At 36.6% G+C, this 24607-nt stretch overlaps 1 protein-coding gene and 1 pseudogene across 2 annotated transcripts in view; one reads left to right on the top strand and one right to left on the bottom strand.

Moving 5' to 3' along the window:
* Positions 1 to 24607, bottom strand: part of LOC143893108 (Insulinase (Peptidase family M16) family protein) — a 75792-nt gene that overhangs the window by 35905 nt on the left and 15280 nt on the right. Inside the window, exons 5-17 of one of the 2 annotated variants that reach the window (XM_077398071.1) lie at positions 23220 to 23327; positions 22903 to 23091; positions 22406 to 22705; positions 21148 to 21249; positions 17399 to 17533; positions 16488 to 16712; positions 15834 to 16037; positions 10257 to 10427; positions 8940 to 9089; positions 8581 to 8718; positions 5136 to 5363; positions 4745 to 4897; positions 3107 to 3239 (exon numbers count right to left, since the gene is read on the bottom strand). In XM_077398071.1, coding sequence (XP_077254186.1) covers positions 3107 to 3239; positions 4745 to 4897; positions 5136 to 5363; positions 8581 to 8718; positions 8940 to 9089; positions 10257 to 10427; positions 15834 to 16037; positions 16488 to 16712; positions 17399 to 17533; positions 21148 to 21249; positions 22406 to 22705; positions 22903 to 23091; positions 23220 to 23327 — 2236 coding nt within the window. The remainder of the gene's footprint in view (positions 1 to 3106; positions 3240 to 4744; positions 4898 to 5135; positions 5364 to 8580; positions 8719 to 8939; positions 9090 to 10256; positions 10428 to 15833; positions 16038 to 16487; positions 16713 to 17398; positions 17534 to 21147; positions 21250 to 22405; positions 22706 to 22902; positions 23092 to 23219; positions 23328 to 24607) is intronic. The other variant, XM_077398072.1, reaches the window with a different exon arrangement.
* On the top strand, positions 13717 to 14559 carry LOC143845822 (signal peptidase complex subunit 3B pseudogene; annotated as a pseudogene).

Below are 24607 nucleotides of genomic sequence, written 5' to 3'. Positions count from 1 at the left end.
TCAGATCCGTAGCTTTCTGCATGCAGCAGCATACCTATATTATTCTGATCCGTGCTTATGTTTTGTATGCCACTTTGTATAGCTCCTAAAGATGGTGCCGACATTCTTTAGTTTTTGAAGATATTGCTATTGGCCCATGTTTAAATACAGCATTCTACAAATTCCTATATCAATGTTACTTATGTTAAATGTAAACATTTCCTTTTCTCTTTTTAGCAAAAGAAAAACAAGAGAGATTGAGATAGCATTCCCATTTTCAATTCTGTTTTTTAAGTTTAAATTGGGAAGAACTGAACAGTCCTTTTTTCATCGTTTTTTTTTAATGGATATTTTCTTCTTTGAAGCATACGTTTTTGGTTGCTCCGTGCATCGCACGAGGTGTTTTACTAGTACATATATATAGAGAGAGAACATTTCCTACACACTTGTGTAGGTAAGTTACCTACACACTAGCTTAAAATACAGTGGGGGCCCACATTGTTTGGGTGATCCAAACCATTCATTTGAATGGTCCTCACAGAGATAGGGTGTCCACAAAAAATCAGATCCATAGGATCATCCCAACCCTACGATTTGTGGAGGTAAAATGGACGTGTATAAACCTTGACAAATTAGTCCATTTTTTGCCTCCAGAGTTTGAATGGTTGGGATGATCCTATGGATCTGATTTTTTGTGGACACCCTATCTATGTGAGGACCATTCAAATGAATGGTTTGGATCACCCAAACAATGTGGGCCCCCACTGTATTTTAAGCTAGTGTGTAGGTAACTTACCTACACAAGTGTGTAGGAAATGTTTTCTCATATATATATATATATATATGATGAGAAAAGGGTTCCTGCGCTCAAGTGCAGATAGCTTATCTGCGCTCGAGCACATGAAACAAGGGTGGGATCATGGATGGGGTGTGTACCAAAAATCAGCTTCATTGGATCATCATAGGGTGTCCATTTGTGGGGGTGAAAATAGACAGATACTGTTTGTCCACTAATCTACCCATTTTTTCACCCCACAAATGGACACCCTAAGATGATCCAATGGAACTGATTTTTGGTGGACACCCTATCCATGAAAGGGCCGTCCAAATGAATGCTTTAGATCTCCCAACAATGTGGGCCCACCCTTGCTTTGCACTCGAGCACAGAAACCCTTTACTCTCTCTCTCTCTCTCTCTCTCTCTATATATATATATATATATATATATATATATTCTTTTTTTTAAATGTGGGCTCTATATTCTTGACTTTTGTGTATTTCTGTGTTTAGTGTTTCTCTCTGTATTCTCTGGGTGGGCTTCCTCGGTCTGCTGTTTTAATGAAATTTGTTGCCATGAGAGAGGGGGGGGGGGGGGGGGGGGGGGGGGGCACGATTAACATTTTCCTTTAAATAACTTATGGGAAGCACTTTAGGAAGTGCATTTATTTGCAAGATAATTCACATGGAAGAGCTACCAAACCTAGGGCTTAATATACGAGAGGAAGAGAGAGATGAGGGAACTTCTTGACTATTGTTTCTTTTCTATCGTGTCTGTTTGGGTTTACTCTATTTATCCTCCTCTTCGACTTAATCTTATTGGTTCCATTGTTTATTTTCTTCTTTGATGCTACTTTGCAGTTTGCACTAGTAATAGTACATTCCGTCACAGCTCTCCAACAAAAAGCATCAAATATGGGAGGGAACTGCTAGTAGTCAAACAATAGCAAGAGTATACCAAGAGACTAGCTCAATAATGAGAAAGGAGAAGAGAGACCTCAACAAGAAAGTAGAATCAGCTTCCCAAAAACAAAAATGGTGCTCGATGCCTTCTAAATCCTTGCAAAGGAAAACTTCCAAAGTTCATTCATAGTTTGTAGACAGCTTTATATTGTTCATCGGGATCAAAAAATGAATCCAGAAACCGGATGTTGCAGTCACATCAAAAAATATCAGTGACTCTACCATATCTACCCAAAGTCACTCAGTCTCAGTCCTAAGAAGTGATTAGTTGACCTCAACTCAGAGAATATTAAAATAACATGGCTTCAGATTAACTGTCTGCCCAACTAAGTTGTGACTTGGTTGGGAGTTTACTGTTTTTCAGCTTTTTTCTTAAAGTGGATGTCACACAATTTCACCACATCATAAAATGTTCCTACAGGCAGCAAACACACATAACTGTGATGGCAACATTTGGTTTAAGTTATAACTGTCCATTTCTTTCAATCACAGGGAATACCTATGGGTTACCTTTTCTGCCCGTAGCACTATGCCTGTGACAAAAGTGGCTTTGGATGAATTTTCATCTTTCATCAGCTATAACAGCTAAAAGGGAAAGAGAGAGACAAACCCCAACATGTGACTCAAAAGAGCACAAAAAGGAACAATAGGGCACTAAGCCCCTGTATGTTGAAGACTGCCGTTTTATTATAGCATACATCTGTTTTGCTATGTTTTCTACGAATTGGGTTTTAGTTTTAATTATGTTTAGCCGTTACATTTGGCTGAATCTTATATTAGGGTAAGGTGTCTTATTACTAGAGACAAAAAGAAGAGAGAGCATGAGTAGTCCTATGTCCTTTCATTAGAGTATAAACATCTTTGTGTCTCTATCATGACGTGTGCTGGAGGTAGGTGTGGTCCTTACAAGATGTTTCTCTATTTACATTTACTAATACTGAAATATGTATTTTTGTGATTGACAGAAATTCTTCCCCCATTCAACCAGCTCTATGCATATAAGCAGACGGGAGTCAACTGTACACCAATAAACCAGCTTACACGTATGATCTCAATATGGAGTCAAAGCGAACATGAGTACAAGCATGCTTTTAAATTCCGGCCGAAATTTTGGATTTCGGTTGGGACTGAAACCGAAATCACCCAAACCCAAAATTTGGACCAGAGTACCAAATTTCGGCTGAAATTTCCGGTAATTTCAACCAAATTTTTGGAATTTTTTTTAAGTTTGTTTACAAAAGTTCAGCCGAAATTTCGGTACAATAATGAAATTTGCTTTGATCTTTTTACCGAATTTCTGCCTAAGTTTCGGTTTCGGCTGTGTCCGAAACCGAAATTTAAATCCATGAGTACGAGTAACAAAGCTTTAGAGATATGTAGTAAATTACCATCTGCTGCATGAGAGCAGTCACTGATAAACTCAAAAAGATCTTTCCCTTCAACAGAAAATCCCCAACGGTTTGGTGCGGGGCCTGCAATATATGCACATGCTCTCTCATCGGTGTCCTTCAGGAAGACCTGCTAGTACACAAATAAGTCATGAGAACTCAGTCTGCCTTAACGGTGCATAAAATTTATAAGATTTCGGAAAATGTTATCAGCACTACTGTATTTTGATGAGGGCACTCCTCACTTCATTAAAAGTACAGTATGGCCTGCACCATAGGATGATCCAAACTGTCCATTAGATGGGCCACAGCCTAAATAGGTTGTACCCCAAAAATCATTTCCATAGGTTGATCCTAACCCTCCGCTCTGAATGTTAGAGGGTTAGGATCAACCTATGGAAATAATTTATGGGGCACAACCTATTTAGACTGTGGCCCATCTAATGGACGGTTTGGATCATCCTACGGTGCGGGCCATACTGTACTTTGAATAAAGTGAGGAGTGCCCTCATCAAAATAGAGTAGTGCTGATAACATTTCCCATAATCATGAATGAAATTCACTTTGGTTAGCAATAACACCATGCATGTTTTTTATCATACTCAAAAAGAAAAATATGTACGAAATAGAAAAAGGCAAAATGAATGTTTTGTCCAGACCATAGTTACTGGAAACTTCCTAGTTGGATGGGAAGCTCGCTTCCTCGGAAGCTAAGTTCTTCTCACTTCCCAAATTATGGGGAAGCGCTTCCGAGACGCTTCCTACGTGTTTCCTCTTAATTAAGAGTACGCTTTCTATTTAGATGACCATTTCTTCCTACCTTTTGATAATGCTTAACGTGCATATTTAGAAAAAGAGTGAATTTAAAACCCGAAAACTCATTTTAAGTTTCAAATGAAAATTATATGAATATTTTTCAAATAGCTTACCATTAAATATAAGTGAATAAAATATGTGAAACTGTAAATTCCTAAAATTTGTAATTCTAATTAGTTGTGAAGTCTTCTTTTCTATTTGCAGACCTTACCTATATTAACCTCTCCTCCCTACCCTACTGAAATCCTACTCTTTCTATGTACTTGTTCGCTTCCATTGAGGCTTTTTACATGCTTCATGTTGACTTTCAATGACACTTCCCACACATTTTCACTTTAATTTCTTTGGAGCTTTTCGCTTCCGTCATTTTCTCTTTTTTGAACCCCTCGCTTCCCACTTTCGTTTCCCACATCAGATCTCAGCTCGCATTCGCTTCCCACTCTGGCAACTATGGTCCAGATCATTCACAACAAAATGCTTACCAACTTTTTTTGAAATGGAATGTTTACCAACTTTTACATCAACAAATATGGTTAAGTGGCTCATATGGCTTACAAACTTCTTAATAAGTTTTGTAGGTCCGATATGTCTTGCTAACTATAGAGAAACAGAACCATCTATAATATTTAGTTGAACTTTGAAAGAATGAAACATCTTATATCACAAAAATTGCAGCTTCAGTATCTCGAGAAAGCAAAGGCAGGCAGTAAAGCAAAGCTATGTGGGGTTCTTGTAGACATCAACAGAAGATACAAATGGGTGAACCAGCACTGGTTTATTACCATTCCAAAAAAAAAAAAAAAACTAACACTGGTTTCTCACTTGTTGAAACTGAAGATCAGATGGAGATGGTCGAAATCTAATTGGGTCGAAACCATGACCTCCTTCAGCACTTCTTGCCGCTCTGACCGTGCCCAGGTAATCAAGAATGCAAGACTCGATATCATCCTCTGTGAAATCCCCCACCATACTCACCTGAAGAATCATTTAAATAAAGAACAAAAAGAATGAGGAAAACCAAAAGGATTTGGAATGTAAGTCTAGATGTTGATCCAGACCCAGACAAACATGTCATGCAATTAATTCCAATCACCAAAGGACCATTAAACACTGAAACAATAACATGCAAAATGAAAGAAAATGAATGCTTCTTTTATGATAAAACCAAAATGAAGTGCCGGATTGATGGAAATCTTAGTTAACATTCACCCACCTCCATGTTGTCACCAACAAACTGCTTCATCACGGCATCTTTTACTACTTGGAGCGTTAAGTTTTGTAATGAATGCGGTGTTGGTTCAACAAATCGCTCGTCTCCATTCAACATCGCCAACATTAGCTTGTGAGCAGTCGAGCGTTCTAAGCTCTTGGGAACAGAACGATAATATGACAAATAAACCTGTATTGCTCTATCAAAAGCATCTTCCAGCCATACGCTGTGCTGAAAATAAGCGAAGGAGAACAAGTATTAGATAAAATTGCATATATAACTTTTATCAAGTCCTATGTCAATTACGAGCAATAAGCATTTCATTAAATCAATAATAAAATGAGGAAAGGTGCAGAATAATGAATAATCTCAAAAAACATAGTCTACGCATGGGCATATCCCATTCACCCAAACATTTTAACTCGAATTAAAATAAATAAATAAATACAAAAGCAGTGATAACTTACAAATGTAGATTTGGAGATTTATAATATGGTCTTCCCCAAGGTCATTTTCATTACTTAGTGGTCTAATTAAACTGTCTCACTTAAAGAGGCAACCCATGACCATAGTCACAAACATATCCGTCTTTTTCAAAGTATCGAGACATTTTGATAAAACAACAAAATTCTGAAATAGTCTAGAGATAAAAAAAAATATCCAATATTTTCATTTTATTATTTATCGTGATAATGTTTTTAAGCTAGTTTTATTTTATACTTTTTCATAAATTATATATTTTAAATAAATTTATTTTTATCATTTTTTCCATAAAAACCCGATTTTTTTATTTTTTTTAAAGTTAACAAAAAAGATAATATATCCCAAGAATTTTCCTTGCCGAGAAATTCCTGAGAATGATATTCATGACTTAGACCATAACTACATCTAAACTGACTAAGAAATAGAGTGAGGCATAATTACACCACTGAGATAGATCATCTAACCAAGGTTCTGGAAATCGAAATTGAGTCGTAAATCATAACAGGGTCGAATAGTAAATCGGATCGTAAATTGTAGGGGTGGACATGGCTCAGGTTGGTTCGGTTATGGGGTATCCCCAGAACATAACCGAACCAATCCCTATCGGTTCCCACTATTGGGAACCGGAACCAAACCATGGAACTGAACCAGAACGGATCTTGATCGGGTTGGTTCGGTTCGGTTCGGTTCTGGGTTTACCCAACTTATTTATTTAATTTTTCAGTGTCCCCCCCCCCCCCCCTTTCCAAATTCAGCCCCCCTTCTCTTATTTTTAATGGAAAAAAAAGACTACTAGTTTTAACACTCCCTTCTAGCCTCACTCAATCCAATGGCCCATATTTGATTTAGTTTGAAAATCTAAAATTTAATTAATATATATATATATATATATATATATATATATATATATATATAGAGAGAGAGAGAGAGAGAGAGAGAGGTTTCTATACACTAGTGTAGATAAGTTATCTACACACTAGCTTAAAATACATTGGAGGGCATATTGTTTGGGTGATCCAAAGCATTCATTTGTTTGGCCCTCACATAGATAGGGTGTCCACAAAAAATCAGCTCCATAGGATCATCCCAACCCTACGATTTGTGGTGGTAAAATGGATGTGTATAAACCTGCATAAATCAGTCTATTTTTGGCCTCCACGGTTCGAAGGGTTAGGATGATCCTATGAAGCTGATTTTTTGGGCACACCCTATCTATGTGAGGGCCCATCAAATAAATGCTTTGGATCACCCAAACAATGTGGGCCCCCAATGTATTTTAAGCTAGTGTGTAGAAACCGTTTTCTCATATATATATATATATATATATATATATATATATATATATATATCTTCGATTCTTCGGTTCGGTTGTGGGTCCCAGGACCCCAAACCAAGAATCGAACCGGCAACCAACGGTTCCAGAATTTTGGACCCAAAACTGAACCACATATTTTCATAACTGAACAGAACCAAATAGGCCGGTTCGGTTCAGTTCTTCAGGTCGGACCTGAACCATGTCCACCTGTAGTAAATTGTAAGATTTTTCAGATTTATGAATAAAAATGTATAAAAAACTCAAAAATAAGAATAAAATGAGTAATTATCTATTTTTCATTCAAAACTATTTAATTAAATATAAAATTCCATGATTAGTAATGCAAACCTGCGGCTAGTATTGGTAGAAGTAGGAAGGATGAGAAGAAGAAAGAAAGAAGAAACGAAAAAGAAGAGAAGAATAGAGTTCGGGTTTTCCTTACTTGTTTTTAGATTATAAGTTGGGGCAAGGGGTTTATATACGATTTATTTCTAATGTAAAGCGCCCACCACAAAAACGAACAAAGGGAATCGTAAAAACTCATAAAAATCACACGATTCAAAATTGAATCGTTCATGAATGGTACGAATTTTACGAAAAACGATTCTTCCTTCCGATTTGAATCATCCAAACCTCGATTCGATTCGAATCGTACTATTCAAATAAAGAATCTAAGATTTTAACATGGCATCTAACAAATAAACTAACAACACCTCCACCTCAAGATGGTGGATGGATGAAGTAGAACTATCAATACTATATAAGCTCTAGACAAGCAAGTAATCTAAAAACCATGGTACTAAATTTCCACATAAACTTACACGAAACGACTGAAATGTTTCCGTTCCCATACCCACCGAAATCGAAACCGAAACCACCGAAATACAAAAACCAAAATCGTAAGTGTAATATTGGTATACTATATCAGCATGTATTACACAAGTATATTTGAATGAATTGCATGCAGAATGTGGTACATGTACTATGTATAAATATTTATATGAATTACATCTGAAATTATGTACGTACTAAATGATCAGACATGCGAGACAGTGCCTGTCACTAGTTGATTTTGTTTTTAACCATTATGGATGATTTTCATGCCTATGTGATGATTTCTAAGTGTATAATTGTTCTTATTCTAGCATCTCCTGAATTTTTATCTTTAAATTCTATAATTTGCATATGTTTCCACATGTTTATGTGATTTTACACGATTTCCTCCGAAATTTCCAATTGAAACCGAAATGTTTCATTTTTGTGGTGACCAAAACTGAATCCGAAATTTAAAACCTTGCTAAAACACTTATTCTATAAATGCAATGAACTCATCCTTGGGGAGCAAAACCATATAACTGAAACTAGATACGAACCAAATTCCAATTTTAGAGGTGGCTTCCCCATCATACACAGGTCAGACAATGTCACTAAAATATCGTGGGCACTAGCAGTAGATGGTCTCTAATATGAATCCTATAAGCTTTCCCATGTGTGGTTTCACAACAGGACATGGATGATGTCTGATTGCAAAGAATCTGAACCCAAATGAGAGCCATAAAAACTAAATAGATACAACACAGAAAGTAAATGATAGAAGTAGGTGAAAACAATCCAAACAGTCCCCAAAGTTGATTGGAAAGAAGGAATTACCTCAAGCACCATATGAAGTAGTTGGAAAGCTGCACGCATTCCATTATCTCTTAATGTAAACCGAAATTCCATACAAATAAACTCCTCTGTAGACTCCAAAGAGCAATTTATCAAGTGATTCACACAGAAAAGTTCAACCTGGAGAATCATACCAAACATATGTTACAAATTTGCACCGAAACCATCATGTTAAAATTTCAAACAAAATATCAGAAGTGTTGAAAATGATGTAAAGTGAATTTCATTTGAAAAATAGCATCTACCTGAAAGAAGATAATTAGAATGCATTGAGTATAATATTTAGTTCCTTTTAGACGAATTTTACAGCCAAAAATATCTAGGTATTCAAATATAAATACCTGCTCCCTCGAAAAATCGCCAACCCGCCCACCTTCACTAAGAGTCCGAACTCCAACTACAACAGCTCCCCTTGACTCAGAACTTTCGCTTGCTCTGCCACCACCAACTATCAGTCGCATGACACCACCCCTGGCTTCATTCTTTGTGATCTGCCAAAATTGAAGTTACGACAAGAAACAAATGAGCAATGAAAATCAAAAGAATATAAAACTAACTTACACACCCATGAGGGCGTGTATTCATCAACATAGATGCACAGGAGATACAGACATGAACAAGAATGCAAACAAAAACTTAGGTAGAAGAGATGATTAAATATAAAGAAATCACTCCGAAATTCTAGAAATTTACCGAGAATTTTGGGAATTTCGTCGAAATTTGTGTTAAAATAATAATTTTTTATTCTGTTACAGAATTTCAAACGAAATTATCGAAATTTCGCCCGAAATTTCGGGATTTCAGCTAAAATTTCGGTTTCGGATAAGTCCGAAATTTTAGCCAAAACCGAAATTTAAAACCATGCTTGTAACAGACCAAAGAAATGAACATTACTATAATTTTCAAGTAAAATCTGCATAACACTGCAAACACAATGGGATTATTTAGGCTATGAACAGCAAAGGAATATGACTGGCGCATTTCAAGATAAGCATTAGCCTAGATGGTGATGGTCCAAGTGTGCAACCATGGTCAGAAGCTCGATCTTCACACTATCAACTAAAAAGAAAAAGGAAAAGGTGTACTTTGGAGTTTGGATAATATAGTGCACAAAATAGCTGTATGCCTTTTTGGGAGCATGCATAAAATAGAATTAGAATGCATAAGCAAAATGCCTTTAATTAAAGGAAAAACAGTTTGTGCGCTCGAGTGCATATAAGCTTATATGCGCTCGAGTGCACAAAACAGGGTGGGCCCACATTTTTGTGGTGATCCAAACCATTCATTTGAAAGGCCCTTATCTAGATAGGGTGTCCACAAAAAATCAGATCCTATGGATCATCCTAACCCCTTCAAATGTGGAGGGAAAAATGGGCAGATTTGTGGACAGACAGTGTCTGTCCATTTTTCCCTCCACTTTTGGATGGGTTAGGATGATCCTATGGATCTGAGTTTTGGTACACACCGTATCTATGGGAGGGCCTTTCAAAATGTGGGACCCATGTGTTTGTGGCACTCGAGCTCGTATAAGCTATATGAGCTCGAGCTCACAAACTGTTTTCCCTTAATTAAATCAAAGCAAATCAATTTGACGACTGTCTGTGTACTGCATCTTATACTCAAATAGTGTCTAATGACAGAAAGAACACCAGAAGTACCTTGTAATTTACAGGGATCCCATTTGAAAGACGGCGTTGGGTGATGCCCGTTTCTTTGTCATATATTTTTGTACTGTTTACCACTTGTTCCAAAGGAATAAATGACGATCCACGTTTTAACTTTAATTCCTTCAGCTGGGATGCTGATATCAGTTCTTTTGGCACCACTAGCTGCACATACAAGCAAAATAGGCGAAATCAGCAACAAAAATCTATGGTAAAAGATAAATTTATTATAGATCAAACGTAGATCATATAACTTGACGCCAGCTGGTCCCATGACCAGATTTCCTGCTTCAGCAGTGGAGCTGAATTAAAGGCATGATATTTCAGAACACTAGATGAGACTTTCAGTGGTATTGGTTGAGCTTTTTCGTAGACACTTCTCAGAAAAAATATAAGAGTAATAGCAAAACTTGTTTCAATAGAAAGAATGTAATGCACACATAGAAGCAAAACAGGCGAAATCAGCAACAAAATATAGGGTAAGAGATAAATTTATTATAGCTCAAATGCTGATCATATAGTTTGACGCCACTAAGACTTTCAGACTCTTTTGGAAGGTGGTACTGCTAGCCACAATCTGGGTTCTCTTGAAGGAGATAAATGCAAGGGTATTTAAGGGTTGTGTCAAGAGAGCTCACTTTGTCATTACAAAGGTTATAGCTTTGACCATAGCCTGGATCAAAACCCTCCCGTCTTTCAGGTTCATCTCAGCGTATGATTTATGGCATGGCTGGCGTGAGATATGCTAAAGCAGTGAGTAGGTGGTGAAGCCACCCCCCTAGGTGGGAGAGCCTCCAGTGCCAGGAAGGCTGAAATTCAACTTTGATGGATCTAGCAGGGGAATCCTGGGCCATCCGGAATGGGAGTCCTCATTAGTGACGAGCATGGAGAAACTTCGTGGGCCTTTTCTGGTCCTATTGGCATAGGAGACTCTAATGAAGCAAAAGTTAGAGCTGTTCTCCAGGGAGTTAGGCGTATACAAAATAATCTCATAGACGACTTCTCAATTGAGGGTCTCGTTAAATGTCATAAAATGGCTGCAGGGTATCCTCCATATCCCTATGGAGGCTTGCTCGTTGATTTGATGAAATTCGGGATCGTCTGGTGGGTTCATCAATCTCCTATCCCCATGTAAGAAGGTCGGCAAACAGTGATGCAGATAAACAAGCAGGCGAAAGAGCCACAAGAGAGTCCCTTCAATTTTTTGATTTCCTTCCCCCTTGATGTGATGCATTATCTTTTTGTATTCTTTGCTTTCTTCTCTATAGCCTTTTCTTCCTTTGTACAGACCAGATCAGTCGCTCCTTTCTTTTATTTTAATTCATTATCATTCAAAAAAAAAGGTGAACATAGTTCTCTATCACTCTATGTAGATGAGCAATATGTCTAAGCCAAAAACCATTAATGATCAGCTAATAGAAAACCAACTAAAGAAGCTGCAAAGAAACAAGATGAGAAAATAATCTCCTTATCAAAATCCATGAAACAGTCATGAAAGCCTAGCCTACTCCTGATTACCTTCCTAGTGTGAAGGTATGAAAATATCCTCAATGTCAAGGAAATAAAAAAATTATTCTCAACTAGCTCACCTACCTAAAGTAAATTAACATATAAATTAGAAACAAACAAAAAAAAAACGTTATCGAGGGAAATGGTACAATCAGGAGTGCAAAGATATCTAAATGGTCTCCATTAGCAAAGACAATCGTCTGGTCCATAATACCTCTTAATGGTGGAAAGAATCCTTGTGCACTCCAGCCATGTGATTAAAAGCACTATAATCTAGGCACCAAAAGGGTGCGGGGAGATGGAGGATGTCTTGAGATACTTCAGAAGCAGTGGCTCAAAAAACTGTAAAAAAAGGCACTGGGAAGAGCTATAACATGTGCGTCTTAAATCCATGGTTTTAAATATCGACCAAAATCCGAAATTTCAAATTTCGGTCAAGACCGAAACCAAAATGTACTGAAACCGAAATTTCCAAAATTTGGGGTCGAAATTTCGATAAAATGTTTATTTTTATTTTTTTACCTAATTTCGGCCAAAATTCCTGCCCAAGAAACTGAAATTTCGTATCTTTTTACCGAATTTCGGTTTTGGCTGAGTCCGAAACCAAAACCAAGATTTGAAACCATGCTTAAATCATCTTCTGAATGACCTTAGTAGAGAGATGACTCGTAGCATTCTGGCTGGTACGCTCAACAATGGGTGTGGCCTAATATGCATTGTGATGGGATGGGGTTCACCACCTCTCCTAGGAGGTCCCAATTCCCGCTGTCCATCATTAGAATTACTGCTAGGCACCTCAGGTCAACGAAATCACTCACTGATGATATGGCCAAGTCGATGACAATAGGAGCATAGGTTCCGCTTCTTACAGTTTTGAATGCAACATTTCCATACTCCTTTCATTCAAAACATTTGACCCAACTATAAGAAGCATATCAAGACGACGACAATACAAGACTAAGTTCTTCTTCTTACAGTTGAACATTTTATGTCCATAGTCCATGTATTCATAGCATTAGACTGAGATGTCGTTGCATTTGCTTGCCCTCGTCACATTGACAAAGAAAGACCATGTCTTGAGAGGACAAGCGACCAACATCAATAGCATCTTGTGAATGAATGAGTCTCAACCACCATAAGCTCAGACATAGCTGATTGTAAATCCGTTAGCATCCCACTAATCCTATTCACCGGTTCTATCCAAGGTTTTAAATTTCGGTTACGGTTTCAGTCATCAGCGAAATAGAAAGATTACGGTAAAAACTTTGATTTTGACCTGAAAAGTTGCATGTTTCACATATTTCGACGTCAAATTTGAGGGAAATCTGATATTTTCTTTCGAAACCAAGTGGATTCCTTTTCAGTAGCAGTCGAAATCGAATTGTTTAGGCCAAAATTTAAAACCCTGGTTCTATCTCAAACTTTTCACAATGCTGCATAAATGGTGCATCACTAAACTTCTTCTGGTGTCTAAAACTTTTTTAAGTACTGCATGATACTGTTTGGAGGGAGAGCATATCTTCCTTCATCCATAAATCCATAAACTCTAAACTAATAGGACTGAATATCCTTACTACCTTGTAAGAATTGGGATATGTCATATTCCACTCAAAGAAGCCTAGCTCGATTATCCTGTTAGTAGATCTCTTGAAAATAGTCCCACATCTCCTTATATGTTTGGAAAGTCAGAGAATTAGGGGCTATAGAGGGCACTAGTGAATTTAGATTCCATGTAAATTCATATTGAGAGGGTCCAATTTGCATGGGTCCAAGTCTCTTTATATATTTGGAAAGTCTATTGATTGTGATAGTCCAATTCATACTCTATGGGTCCCATTACTAAAATAGCTGCACCATTTTCGAAATGGGAAACATTTAAAAAAATATAAGAAATCATTATATCTACCAAATTCTATGTAGCTACTAGAGAGAGAGAGAGAGAGAGATGCATCCCTTCGATTATAGAGTGAACACACTTCTGACGTTCGCCATTACGATATTGGTTGTGATGTGAGGCATGGCCTCTATAACAATCTCAGCATCCCCTCTCCCACTGTCGATATGAAGATACTAGAGATAAACTGGTTTCAGAAGCAACCCAATGGAAATGATGAGGTTAGCTGGACATTGAATCTATCATTAAACCTACAGTCGATGCTTACGTGGAACAAAAAACAAGTTTTTGTCATTATAGCAGCTGAGTATGAGACCTCACAAAAAAAAAAAAAAAAATTTGTATGGTATCCCACTAATTTTTTGGAACAAAAGGATTCATTAGCTGACCCCAATTGGATTGGGACAAAGGCTTAGAGTTGAGTTGAGTTGAGTTGAGTTGAGCATCCCACTAATTTTTTTGAAACATGTTTCACTTTGGGATGGTATCATACCATCAAAAGAGCATGCAATGCTTTGGATTCATACTACAAACAAGTATAGTTTTATTGATCAGGGAAGCAATCTCTAAGGCAAGGAATTCAACTTGACACTGCACTGGCATGTCATGCCCACGACCGGAAAGATGTATGCTGATAAAATAGTTATGACTGGATATCGTCTAGATTTTCCGATCTGTTTCATCGGGAACAGGGTGACTCGCCATGTTTCATCTTGTACGAACGAAACAGGGAGAAACATAACAAAATTCTGTCCAGATTGTTTTGTCGTGTTCATTTGTACCGTCGGGTATACTATCACAGTATGCCAGCATCCCATCGCATTGACTCATCCCACAAAAGTAAAGGATTCTCCCCTTGGATGCGAACTGAACTGTTCTAACATGCCTATGTGACACGAACAGAATGTGTGGAGGTGTTTCACTTTTCTAACGTGCATCATGGTGTGACCCACCAGATCCATCTACTTGCCCCAGGTTTGTGTTCAGTCCCATTATTTAGCAATAGCATGTGAATGGAAAGCCCATCTAGTCTGGCTAACACTCTGTTAAGACTCCTAAAATACCACATATAGTGAGAAAATACTATATAGTTCCTTTAATATTAAAATATACAAGGACATTCTTCTTGTATTGCATCTGAAAAATTGCAAATAATCTTATCTATTGATAATGTTATTTTCTTTGCCTATAATCTGTCGTTAGTTTTTCCTTGGAATGTCAAGACACAATCACTAAGTATACACACATATAATATATATATATATATATATATATATATATATATATATATATATATATATATATAGAGAGAGAGAGAGAGAGAGAGAGAGAGAGACAGAATTTGTCTCTTTTCTAATAGTGAGAGAGACAGAATTTGTCTCTTTTCTAATAGTGAAAATTACTCATTAGGTTTTAGTTGTTCACTGTTCTGGTCTCTTTATTCAGATTTAAAATATTGTTCTTCCTCTTTATGGTCAAAATGCATTTGCGTCCTCATTCTTATACTTTAGAAATAGAGACATTTGCTCTTAAGGTATTAGTGAAAGTTCTCACAGTAAAAGTGTAACTCTCACAGACTAGGTGTCCATACATTAGATAGAAACCCAGAAGGGTACAACAACTCCTGATTTTCCATTGTATATTGGTGAAATAATAATGTAGTACTTACGTGAATCTCACACCCATTATCAAGCAGTAAACATCATAATAAATGGCATTATTTGAAAAGGTTCATCAGAAAATTTTAGGAAATAACATTATACGTAACATTACACATTCCAACATGTTCAATAATATTTCCATTAATCATTCTATATGCTGGCAATCATTGATAAAAATTTAACAGGAGATTTGAAAATTTTCATTAGACAGATCCACATCAATTTAAGTTAAAAAGGCACAGAATACGTACGTAAAGTATTGAAGATGCGTGAATGTTTTAGCTTCCAAGGAAGTCACATAATCATCTAATCACTTGGAGGTATTCTATGTTGCTCCGATAATTATTATCATTAAAAAAAATGGTACTCAGACAATTCAAAGAATTCCCGATAAGTATTGATATTGACATGGAATATTGGAAAAATTCCATGAAATAACCGAAAGTGGTATGAAATAAGATATAATAAATGTATAATAATCTCAGGTAGCAGTTATGGCAATCAGACCTCTGGTTCAGCCTGTATGGGTTCCGCCAAACCCGCTTTAATGGAATCCGCAATTTCATGTGGATAAATCTTAAACTCCGTTTCACCCATGCCATCAACATGCACTTTCTTTGGAACACATGCAACGATTGCTGCAGGAAGCGGAGCAGTAGGATTTCCGAAGTCGGAGACGAATTCCAACACTTTTGCACCAGTTGAATTGACCTGTCAAAGTCAATCTTTCTGAGATTAAATATGGTGGAAATCAACATGAGTAAAATATGTACACATCGTGAATCACTTTATCGTGTTATTTATAGTTTCAAGGATCTAAGGAGAACAATAGTTGGGTGATGCATGGAGTTGACATACAAATCGAGAAAAATACATAATAAATCATGTATACATATAGTCTTTGGGGTTGTAAAAACTATTTGAAACAAATAAGAATTACTGGAGTTGTTTTTTGTTTAAATGGTGAAATTTTATTGAAGAGTGCAGCCCAATGACAGACAGTCATCTACAACAAGACAGTAGGAATAAAGGATTAAAAAAATAAAAGGAAATCAATTAAGTGAAAACCAACCAAGGATGGAACAACACAGTATGTAAGCACCACCCAAGGAAAATAAATGCATAAGCAATCAAATTGAAAACCAAATGTAAGCAAATTACTTCTTCAAGTGTAACTGTTTCGGCAACAGCAATCAAACATTCATGTCCCTGCCTTTGATCCATGACTGTATGACCAAGTGCATCACTCTCCATAATAAAATCCAAATTATCCACAGACGGCACATTATCAATCATTGCAGCTAACTGTTCACTATCTTTTAATAGTGCATCCATGTAGCGAGCTAATTCTCCCTTCGTAACACCAAACTCTTTAAGCCTCCTAACCTACATCAAAACAAAACATATTAGAATCTTCATGCTTGATCAAAAATGAAATATATATATAGTTGGATTCAATAATTAAAGACCACTGTTTAAAGATCTATATTATAGAATGATAATTTAACACTTCAATTAAAGCGACAGGAAGCAGTAAATGACAGAATATTATGACTGAGTATCAAAGACAATTCATAAAATACCCCATATACCTTGACCATTGAGCTAGAGGCTCAATCCTAGAAAACCTCATAGCATAGTTTTAAATTTCGGCTGAAATTTCGGATTTCGGTCGGGACCAACACTGAAAGACCAAAGGCTCGGTTCCGGTCAAGATTTTGGCGATATTTCGCTGAAACTTCTGAATTTCACCAAAACTCTGGAATTTCACCGAACCGAAAGTTCGTTTTTTCAGCTTCTTACAAAATTTCCACCGAAATTAGGAAAATTTCCACATAAATTTCCGAAACTTGGATGGAATTTTTTTCAGAACCAAAATTATGTATATTTTTACATAATTTCAGCCGAAACCAAAAAAAATCGGTTTCAGTTGTGGCAGAAACTGACATTTCAATCCATGCCTCATAGTTGATTGCTGATACAGTAACTGCTATTAACAATAACACTTGTGAAGCCATGAACCAACTGAAATTGACAAATAACGTTTGTATGGGAAGGCCAATAACACAGACCTCCTGAACAGCAATTTTAATGGCACTCTGCCAGTTCTGGGGTTCAGCAGTTACTGTAAGAGTAGTGACAGTGCATCCTTCCCTTCCCGAATCACTGTGGTCCAACTCAACTGATATGAAAGGAGGATTTGAGCTCTGCAAGATTTAGAAATCAATTAGTTACTACACAATACAATGTCCCTCTGTGAGGAAATACATAATAATTTCACCACTTCGTGAAGTAGCGTAATGAAACCAAAATGTACTGAGAAAACCAAAAGGCGAACTGTAAACTCAAGAACATGTTCGTATTTATACAGGAAAACAGAATGAGGAATACTAGACTCACAGGCGCCCTTGCAAAATAAAGGGCAAAGGGCACCCCCATTGGTCAAATCACAATAGGGGAGCCTTTTGCCCCTTTATTTTGCAAGGGCGCCTGTGAATTAGCATTCCTCAAACAGAATATACAAAAAACTTGATAAATATTAAAGTTATGAAAGCAGTTAATAACATGCTTCAAGTATTGAAGACTTCATTACTCAACTACATGCAGGTAATAACAGAAATACTGTAACATGATTTGCACACCATACAGCATGATATTTGAAGAGAACTTTTGTTTTTCAAGAGATAAATTATTGGATAATATCAAAATCCATGGGACTGGAATGAACTGGAATGAGAAATTTGTATATTGTTAAAGTATAAAAGATTAAATAACGACTTCTCTAACTGCTTAAGCTTTTGGAGTAATTGGTTGCTTCACATGGTATAAAATGCTTTTAGCGGCAAATACAAGAACATAATTCACTAAAAGTCTAAAACAACACACTCAACAGCTTTAGTAATCATTTTCATCACAAGGAGCACATTGCCTATGTCACAAATGTCATTCTCGAGAATTTCTCGGCAAGGGAAAATCTAGGGATATATTAATTTTTTCGGGTTTAGATAGGGAAATAAACGGTAAAATTAAAATTATTTAAAAGTATATAAAAATATTAAATTTAAGAAAAAATATAAAATAAAAATATCGTAAAAATATCGGGATAAGATCGCGATATTATCGGGATATTTTATGATAAAATCGAAAATATCGCTATATTTTTAAAATCTCGGGATTAGTTCGGGATTTTGTTGTTTTATCAAAATCTCACGATAAAAACGCTATATTTTGAAAATATCGGAGATATTTGTGACAGCACATTGCTACCAGAATAAAACATAGAGCACATCATTGACTACGATGCTAACCAAATGCAGTTAAAAGCTCGGCTAAACTTTGAAACTAAATGACATTAAATTTTAGCTACTGATATTCGCACCATGATATTTTGATAATGGGACGAATATTAATACAAAGGCTTTAGTCTGGTAATAATAGAATAATTATAAGGGAATCAAGCTTACAACCGGCTCAATACCCAACAACCAAACTAGACCACAAGTAGACAACGGTTTCCCCAGTTTATTATCTATTAAATTGAATATACTAACGCCATTTTATTTTGAAATGATAAAGGTATCCATTGTAAGTCCCAATATTAGTCCCTACCTACCTCTCCCTGTTTCTCAACCACTCATCATTTCTACCGGTGTAGAAGAAGAAGGAAAAGACCATGAATAAGTAACAATATATACACACATAATAACACTATGTGCTTTACACCCACACCTACAATACATGCTCAAAACCACATCGCTCAAGGGACTATGTAGGAGAATCTGTGGGGCCCAACATTGTACCATTTGTCTTACAAAAAGAATATTGAGTAAGGAATTATTGTGCTTTTATATGCATAAGGGTGGTAGGGAGATTTCCCCTTTCATTGTGTTTTATTTTCACTCAAGTCACTTACTGAGTTGAGTGGGCCCACTCCCGCCCCCCCCCCCCCCCCCCAAAAAAAAAAAAGCCCACCCCACAAACATTCTCTCCTCTCCTTTCTCACATCTCCCTTCTCCCTCCCTCCTATTCTTCCTTCTCTTCTTCTGGTCTATTTTCTCTACTTCTTTGTGCAAATCAGATAAACAGTTAAGTGTGTTTAAAATATCAATTATCGATTATCTTTCATGTTTTCCTTGTGATATATTTGAGTAACAATTATGGAAGGGGTATTACAGAGTGGTTGAGGTTAAACAACCGGAAATCACATTCATGGAAAGTAATCATGCTGATCACCCAAGTCAATAGAAATCCAGATTTTAAACTGCAACAAATTCAGGTTCTTGGGAAACATGATCTAACTTCCGTGAAATCAATACCTAACTATATCTGACGTGAAGCTATCCAGAAAAACACTCTTATGGGAGTCATCAGCATCAAACATTGATCATTCAGAAATTGTGGCCGTGACAGAAACCAGTAGAGATTGTGGAAATGAGCAAGGGAAAAGTCGGTCTAAACCATGGCTATCATCGGGTGATAGAGATAAAATGGAGGGTATACATTGTGGAAAGAAATGACATAATCGAAATACGTGTTGGGATTAACAACCTCATCTTCATCCAAAGACAAGATCAGCATGTATCAACATAGCCACTATGGAGAGGAGAGCATACTAGTGCCCACCAAATTACCAAAGGAAGCTTGATAATCAACCCAAGGGATCAAAGTATCAAACTATCACGAAACTTAATCAACAACTCGTTGCCCTCATTCTCTACCAAGGATACACCAGGTACATCTGCACAAGCCTTTCCTAATCATACTTCCATCCAGCCAAAAATCTACTCTTCCTGGATCATTAATTCAGATGGCACAGACCGTATGACAAGATAATGATTTTCTTTCATTTTCTCCTTTTTATGGTGATGCCAAATTTACTGATGGATATCTTTTCTAAAACTTCTGGAAAAGGAGTCTACAAATTCTTTCCTTTGTAATCATTACACTTTGTTATTCATGTCCCTACTTTTCCTTCAAAACACATCTTTGTTAGTAGCCTCACAAAACAATCAAAAATTCAAAAGTGTAGTGTGACCTTTTAATGTTCCTACTATATTTTTCAGGATCTAGAAACAAAGATGATTGGCGGTCGTCGTGAGGATAACCGGTTGTACTTGTTGGATACGAAGACTACTTGTCTTATTAATCCTACATTAATAGGTGATTGACGCAGTCTCTACATCAGACATCATCAGTACCTGTCCCTATGTCCTCATCACCCTTGCAATCATCCGGTGAGTCACCCATATACTATATTCCTACAGGGCTACATCATCAAAGAAAAACTTCCTTTGCCCAAATCCGATTCGTATCTTCGTATCTGATAGAAATACTCTACATCAGACATCATTAATCCATGCCCTTGTGTCCTCATCACATGCGGCATTATCTGATCAATCACCTATATATTGTATTCCAACATCATCAAAGAGAAACTTTCCTTGCCCAAATCTATCCCAAGTCAAGTGTAAAAGAATCCCCGGGTCAAAGAAGCGAATTGCATAAAGAATTATTGAACCAACAAAGCCCCTTGTAATGGCTAGCGTTGGAGATATTTTGAGGTGTGAGAAGCCAAGTCATCCTTTGAACATGTTTATTAACCTTTATGAGGGAAATAAGGGGTATAAACTTTTCAGATTGAAAGTTTACACACAAATTGCAGTATTGCACCCTAAATGCAATTGGATTCTACACCCAAATGGACCCTTAGAAATTTGAGACTTTGGTGCATGCTACATGCACAATTCATTACGATGACATCAATCTGGACCAATTGTATTCATCATAAAGGCTGAAAAATATACATGGAACAACAATGCACCTTATATCTTGTGTTAATCCGAAAATGTAATGCTGACAGAAATATTCTCTTCATAAGGACATTTCGCAAGTCCTCGTATGTCTGAACTTTGTTAACAGGTATCTGCAAAGAAACTCAAATGAGCTATGTAAGCAACCCAACAACACTTTTCAGAGGTTAAGGGAAATAACTCATGAGAAAAAAACCATAGAAAATGCATAATCAATGATCAAACAAGATGCTAATCATATAGTGCTTAAAAATCAAATATCCAATTCTTTGCAAAGAGTAAAGGGATTCTGCTATAGGTATGAAGGGTTGAATTCTACAATAAAAACAATTGAACCTAATTAACTAAACTTTAGTCAGTTTTAAAGCGGAAATTTTTCTGCAATAAAAACATTTGATCCTAATTAACTAAACTTTAGTCGGTTTTAAAGAGGAAAATTTTGAATTAAATAAAAGAACCCAAACAATAATCTAATCGCCCTTGCCATTCAAAATAATAATAATAATAACAATAATAATTATACTAATCTAATCCCCCTACACATTCAAATTATGCAAAGATTTTATGAAAAAAAAAAAAAAAAAAAAAACCATTTAAATCCAGATCTTATTTCTAAACAAAGCAGTTTTCCTTCGATTACTAAATTGGGAAAAATATTAAACAATCAATTCTAGGTTGGTAAAATCTGTCAGGGAAACTATTGATTGATCTACCATTGAAAATCATTTTTAGATTTGAGCAATGGAAAAGCGTGTTTTCAAACCCCAATGCTATTCCTAAGGGCTCTAAAGTCATCTGTCCATTTCCGGGAAACTATAAGGTAAAATTCTAGGTATAACAGAAGCATAAGGTAAAATTCTAGGTTTAACAGAAGAATAAGGTAAAATTTGTCAGGGAAACTATTGATTGATGTACCAATGAAAATCATTTTTAGATTTAAGCAATGGAAAAGCATGTTGTCAGACCCCAATGCTATGCCTAAGGGCTCTAAAGGCATGTGTCCATTTCCGAAGCCAATTCAACAAATATTAGAATCAAGTAATAGTGAACCTCAAGGATTAAATATGGAATCAGGTCCGCTAAACATAACATACCAATGAAGTTTACAAAAAATGTTGCCTATACTTAACAACATTTTAAAAAAACAAAATTGTTTAAAAAATAACCAAATAACTATCCAACGCAGCAGTGTTCAGGAAAAATCCTCTATAAAGCAGCATGAGCTGAATAATTTAATATAAAATTTACCGCAATGGATTCCAATGGTACCTTGCAGAACATGTTGAAAGAGAAATTTTGTAGTAACTCATGCTGGAAGATCTGTGGAGGCTTAGAATTCTGAGAAATTCCAGGTAGAGACCATTTATGCTCGACAGGAGGACGAACTGCATGCCTTTCCTTTTTTATAGATTTTGGTTGATCTGCAGCAACAGATGATCTTTCATTCGATAAACTTGCGGCCAGGCCCCCAGGGAGCTTTGGAACAAGAAAACTCGCCATAGCACCAAATGGACGGGGAGTACGATCTGTGGGTATCTCATTTTCTGCAGGTGTTCGTCCAAACACAGCCTGCATGATATTAGAAGTGTGAGGTTTTTTTTTTTAATGGTAAGTTAGAAGTGTGAGTTGAACAACAAATCAAAATTCCAAAAGCAGTATGGAATTATAACACGAAAATACAAGGTCTCAAAAAATGATCCATCAGAAATATCTAAATTTCCTACTAGTCACCCGAAGGTACTGAATAATAAATTGAGCAGACTTACTTCAATTTGATAAACTGTCTTGGGAATGTTGTCAATATCCCCCACTATGTATAAAGTGGCATTCGCGGGAAAGTACCAACGTTCATGAAATCTCCTGATTATATCTGAATCCCACTTCTTGATCTGCTCCTCTAATCCAATTGGGAATCTTTTACTCAGCTTGTTTTCTGAATGCAAATGTTGTAACAACTGTTTGCAAGGAAACACAATCAATTGAGAGATTGGCCAGGATAGATCAAATACAAGTTATATTCCACGATTCCATGCATATTGGTTGTTGGCATGAGGAAACATGGCGCTAAGATCATGGTACTTGCCTGACAATCAACACGATACTCTATCGTATTCATCATCTGTAATTCTGAAAGAATTGCTCTTCTCTCTTTCTCAACGCGAGACGCAAGAAATTTTGGGTGGAAAGCTATCTGAATTCATGAAAAAGATACCATAATTAGGGTATGATATGATTACATTTACCGTCTTCCTTGAAGAGTTTTGGGGATCTTATCGCAAGGTAAGAGTTCTACAATATAGTTGATGTAAACAATACAATTACGGTTATACCCTTTAGACAAAAACAATAAAAGAAAAAGAAAAGTATACAGGTAAGGAATGAAAGAGAAATAATGAATAAATAAACAAGTAACATGAGCAATGAGCTATTGTCTCTCTAACAATTCCAGTATGTAACCCATTAATGAAACAAAGGTCTTTAATGCAGAAAAAATAAGATAAGGACAACTTAGGAACATGATCATTTTGAATTAGATAATTAATACATGCACTATTATCTGACCTTACATTAAGAAAAATGTATGTATTAAGACCTAAAGATGGCACCAATCTAGTTTTTTGGGAAACACAATCTCATGACACTTGGATTGTTAGACATAGTGTGACCTTTCAGCCGTTTTTGAGTGAAGAACCGTAACATCAACTAAGGAACATTGAATGCCCGTGTCATCTTAGTAGACTCGAAAAGAGACATGAGGCGACTCGAAAGGCGAAATGAAGCGATTTGAGAACAACCGTTGGAGACCAAAATGTGGCAGACCGTCGGAGACTCCATGGAAGGCGTCAAGAAGACATCCCCCGTAATGGACCTTCGACTTTGCAGCAAGATGAATCGACACTAAGAGATGAAAATTCAAAGGGAAAGAAAGGAAAGACGTTTATTGAATGTGGCGAGAAGAAGACGGGAGGGGTGGTTTGGCGATTGGATTTGTTCAAGGTGTTCCTTCAAAAACTTCAAGAAACGGCTGGAATGTATGAAATGTTCCAAGTTATGGTATGGGTTTGATAGAAACCTCTCGTTTCCCATTAATCGAACAACAAGAGGCGAAAGGATATGGAGGCCGGTTCCCCTTACTAACCCATCTAGTGAGGGGGAACTGGAGAGTAGACAAGTTGACTCTCCTAACAAGGAAGATACAATGATTGAATTAGGTGAAGTGGAGCCAGGGAAAGAAGAAACATGGATTGAGAAGATTGAGTTGCAATCTCTCCAAGGCATTAAAAGAGCAATTTCGGGTAAGCTCAAAGATCAATTCCTGGTAGACTATCGTAGGGCAAAGGAATGGGTTCGAAGAAGTGGACAAGAAAGGGCTACCATAAAGAAAATCAATGGGCTAGAAGTGCTAGTGGTCCCACCATAAGAGGTTGACACAGAAGGAAAGAAAAATGAGTGGGCTCAAGATCCTGGAAA

Source organism: Tasmannia lanceolata, unplaced genomic scaffold (assembly GCF_043159265.1).
Source record: "Tasmannia lanceolata isolate RefF3 unplaced genomic scaffold, GAP_Taslan_0.1 ptg000015l, whole genome shotgun sequence".
Taxonomy (NCBI): domain Eukaryota; kingdom Viridiplantae; phylum Streptophyta; class Magnoliopsida; order Canellales; family Winteraceae; genus Tasmannia; species Tasmannia lanceolata.
Note: the sequence above shows the minus strand (reverse complement) of the source record. Positions and strands in the feature narration are given on the sequence as shown.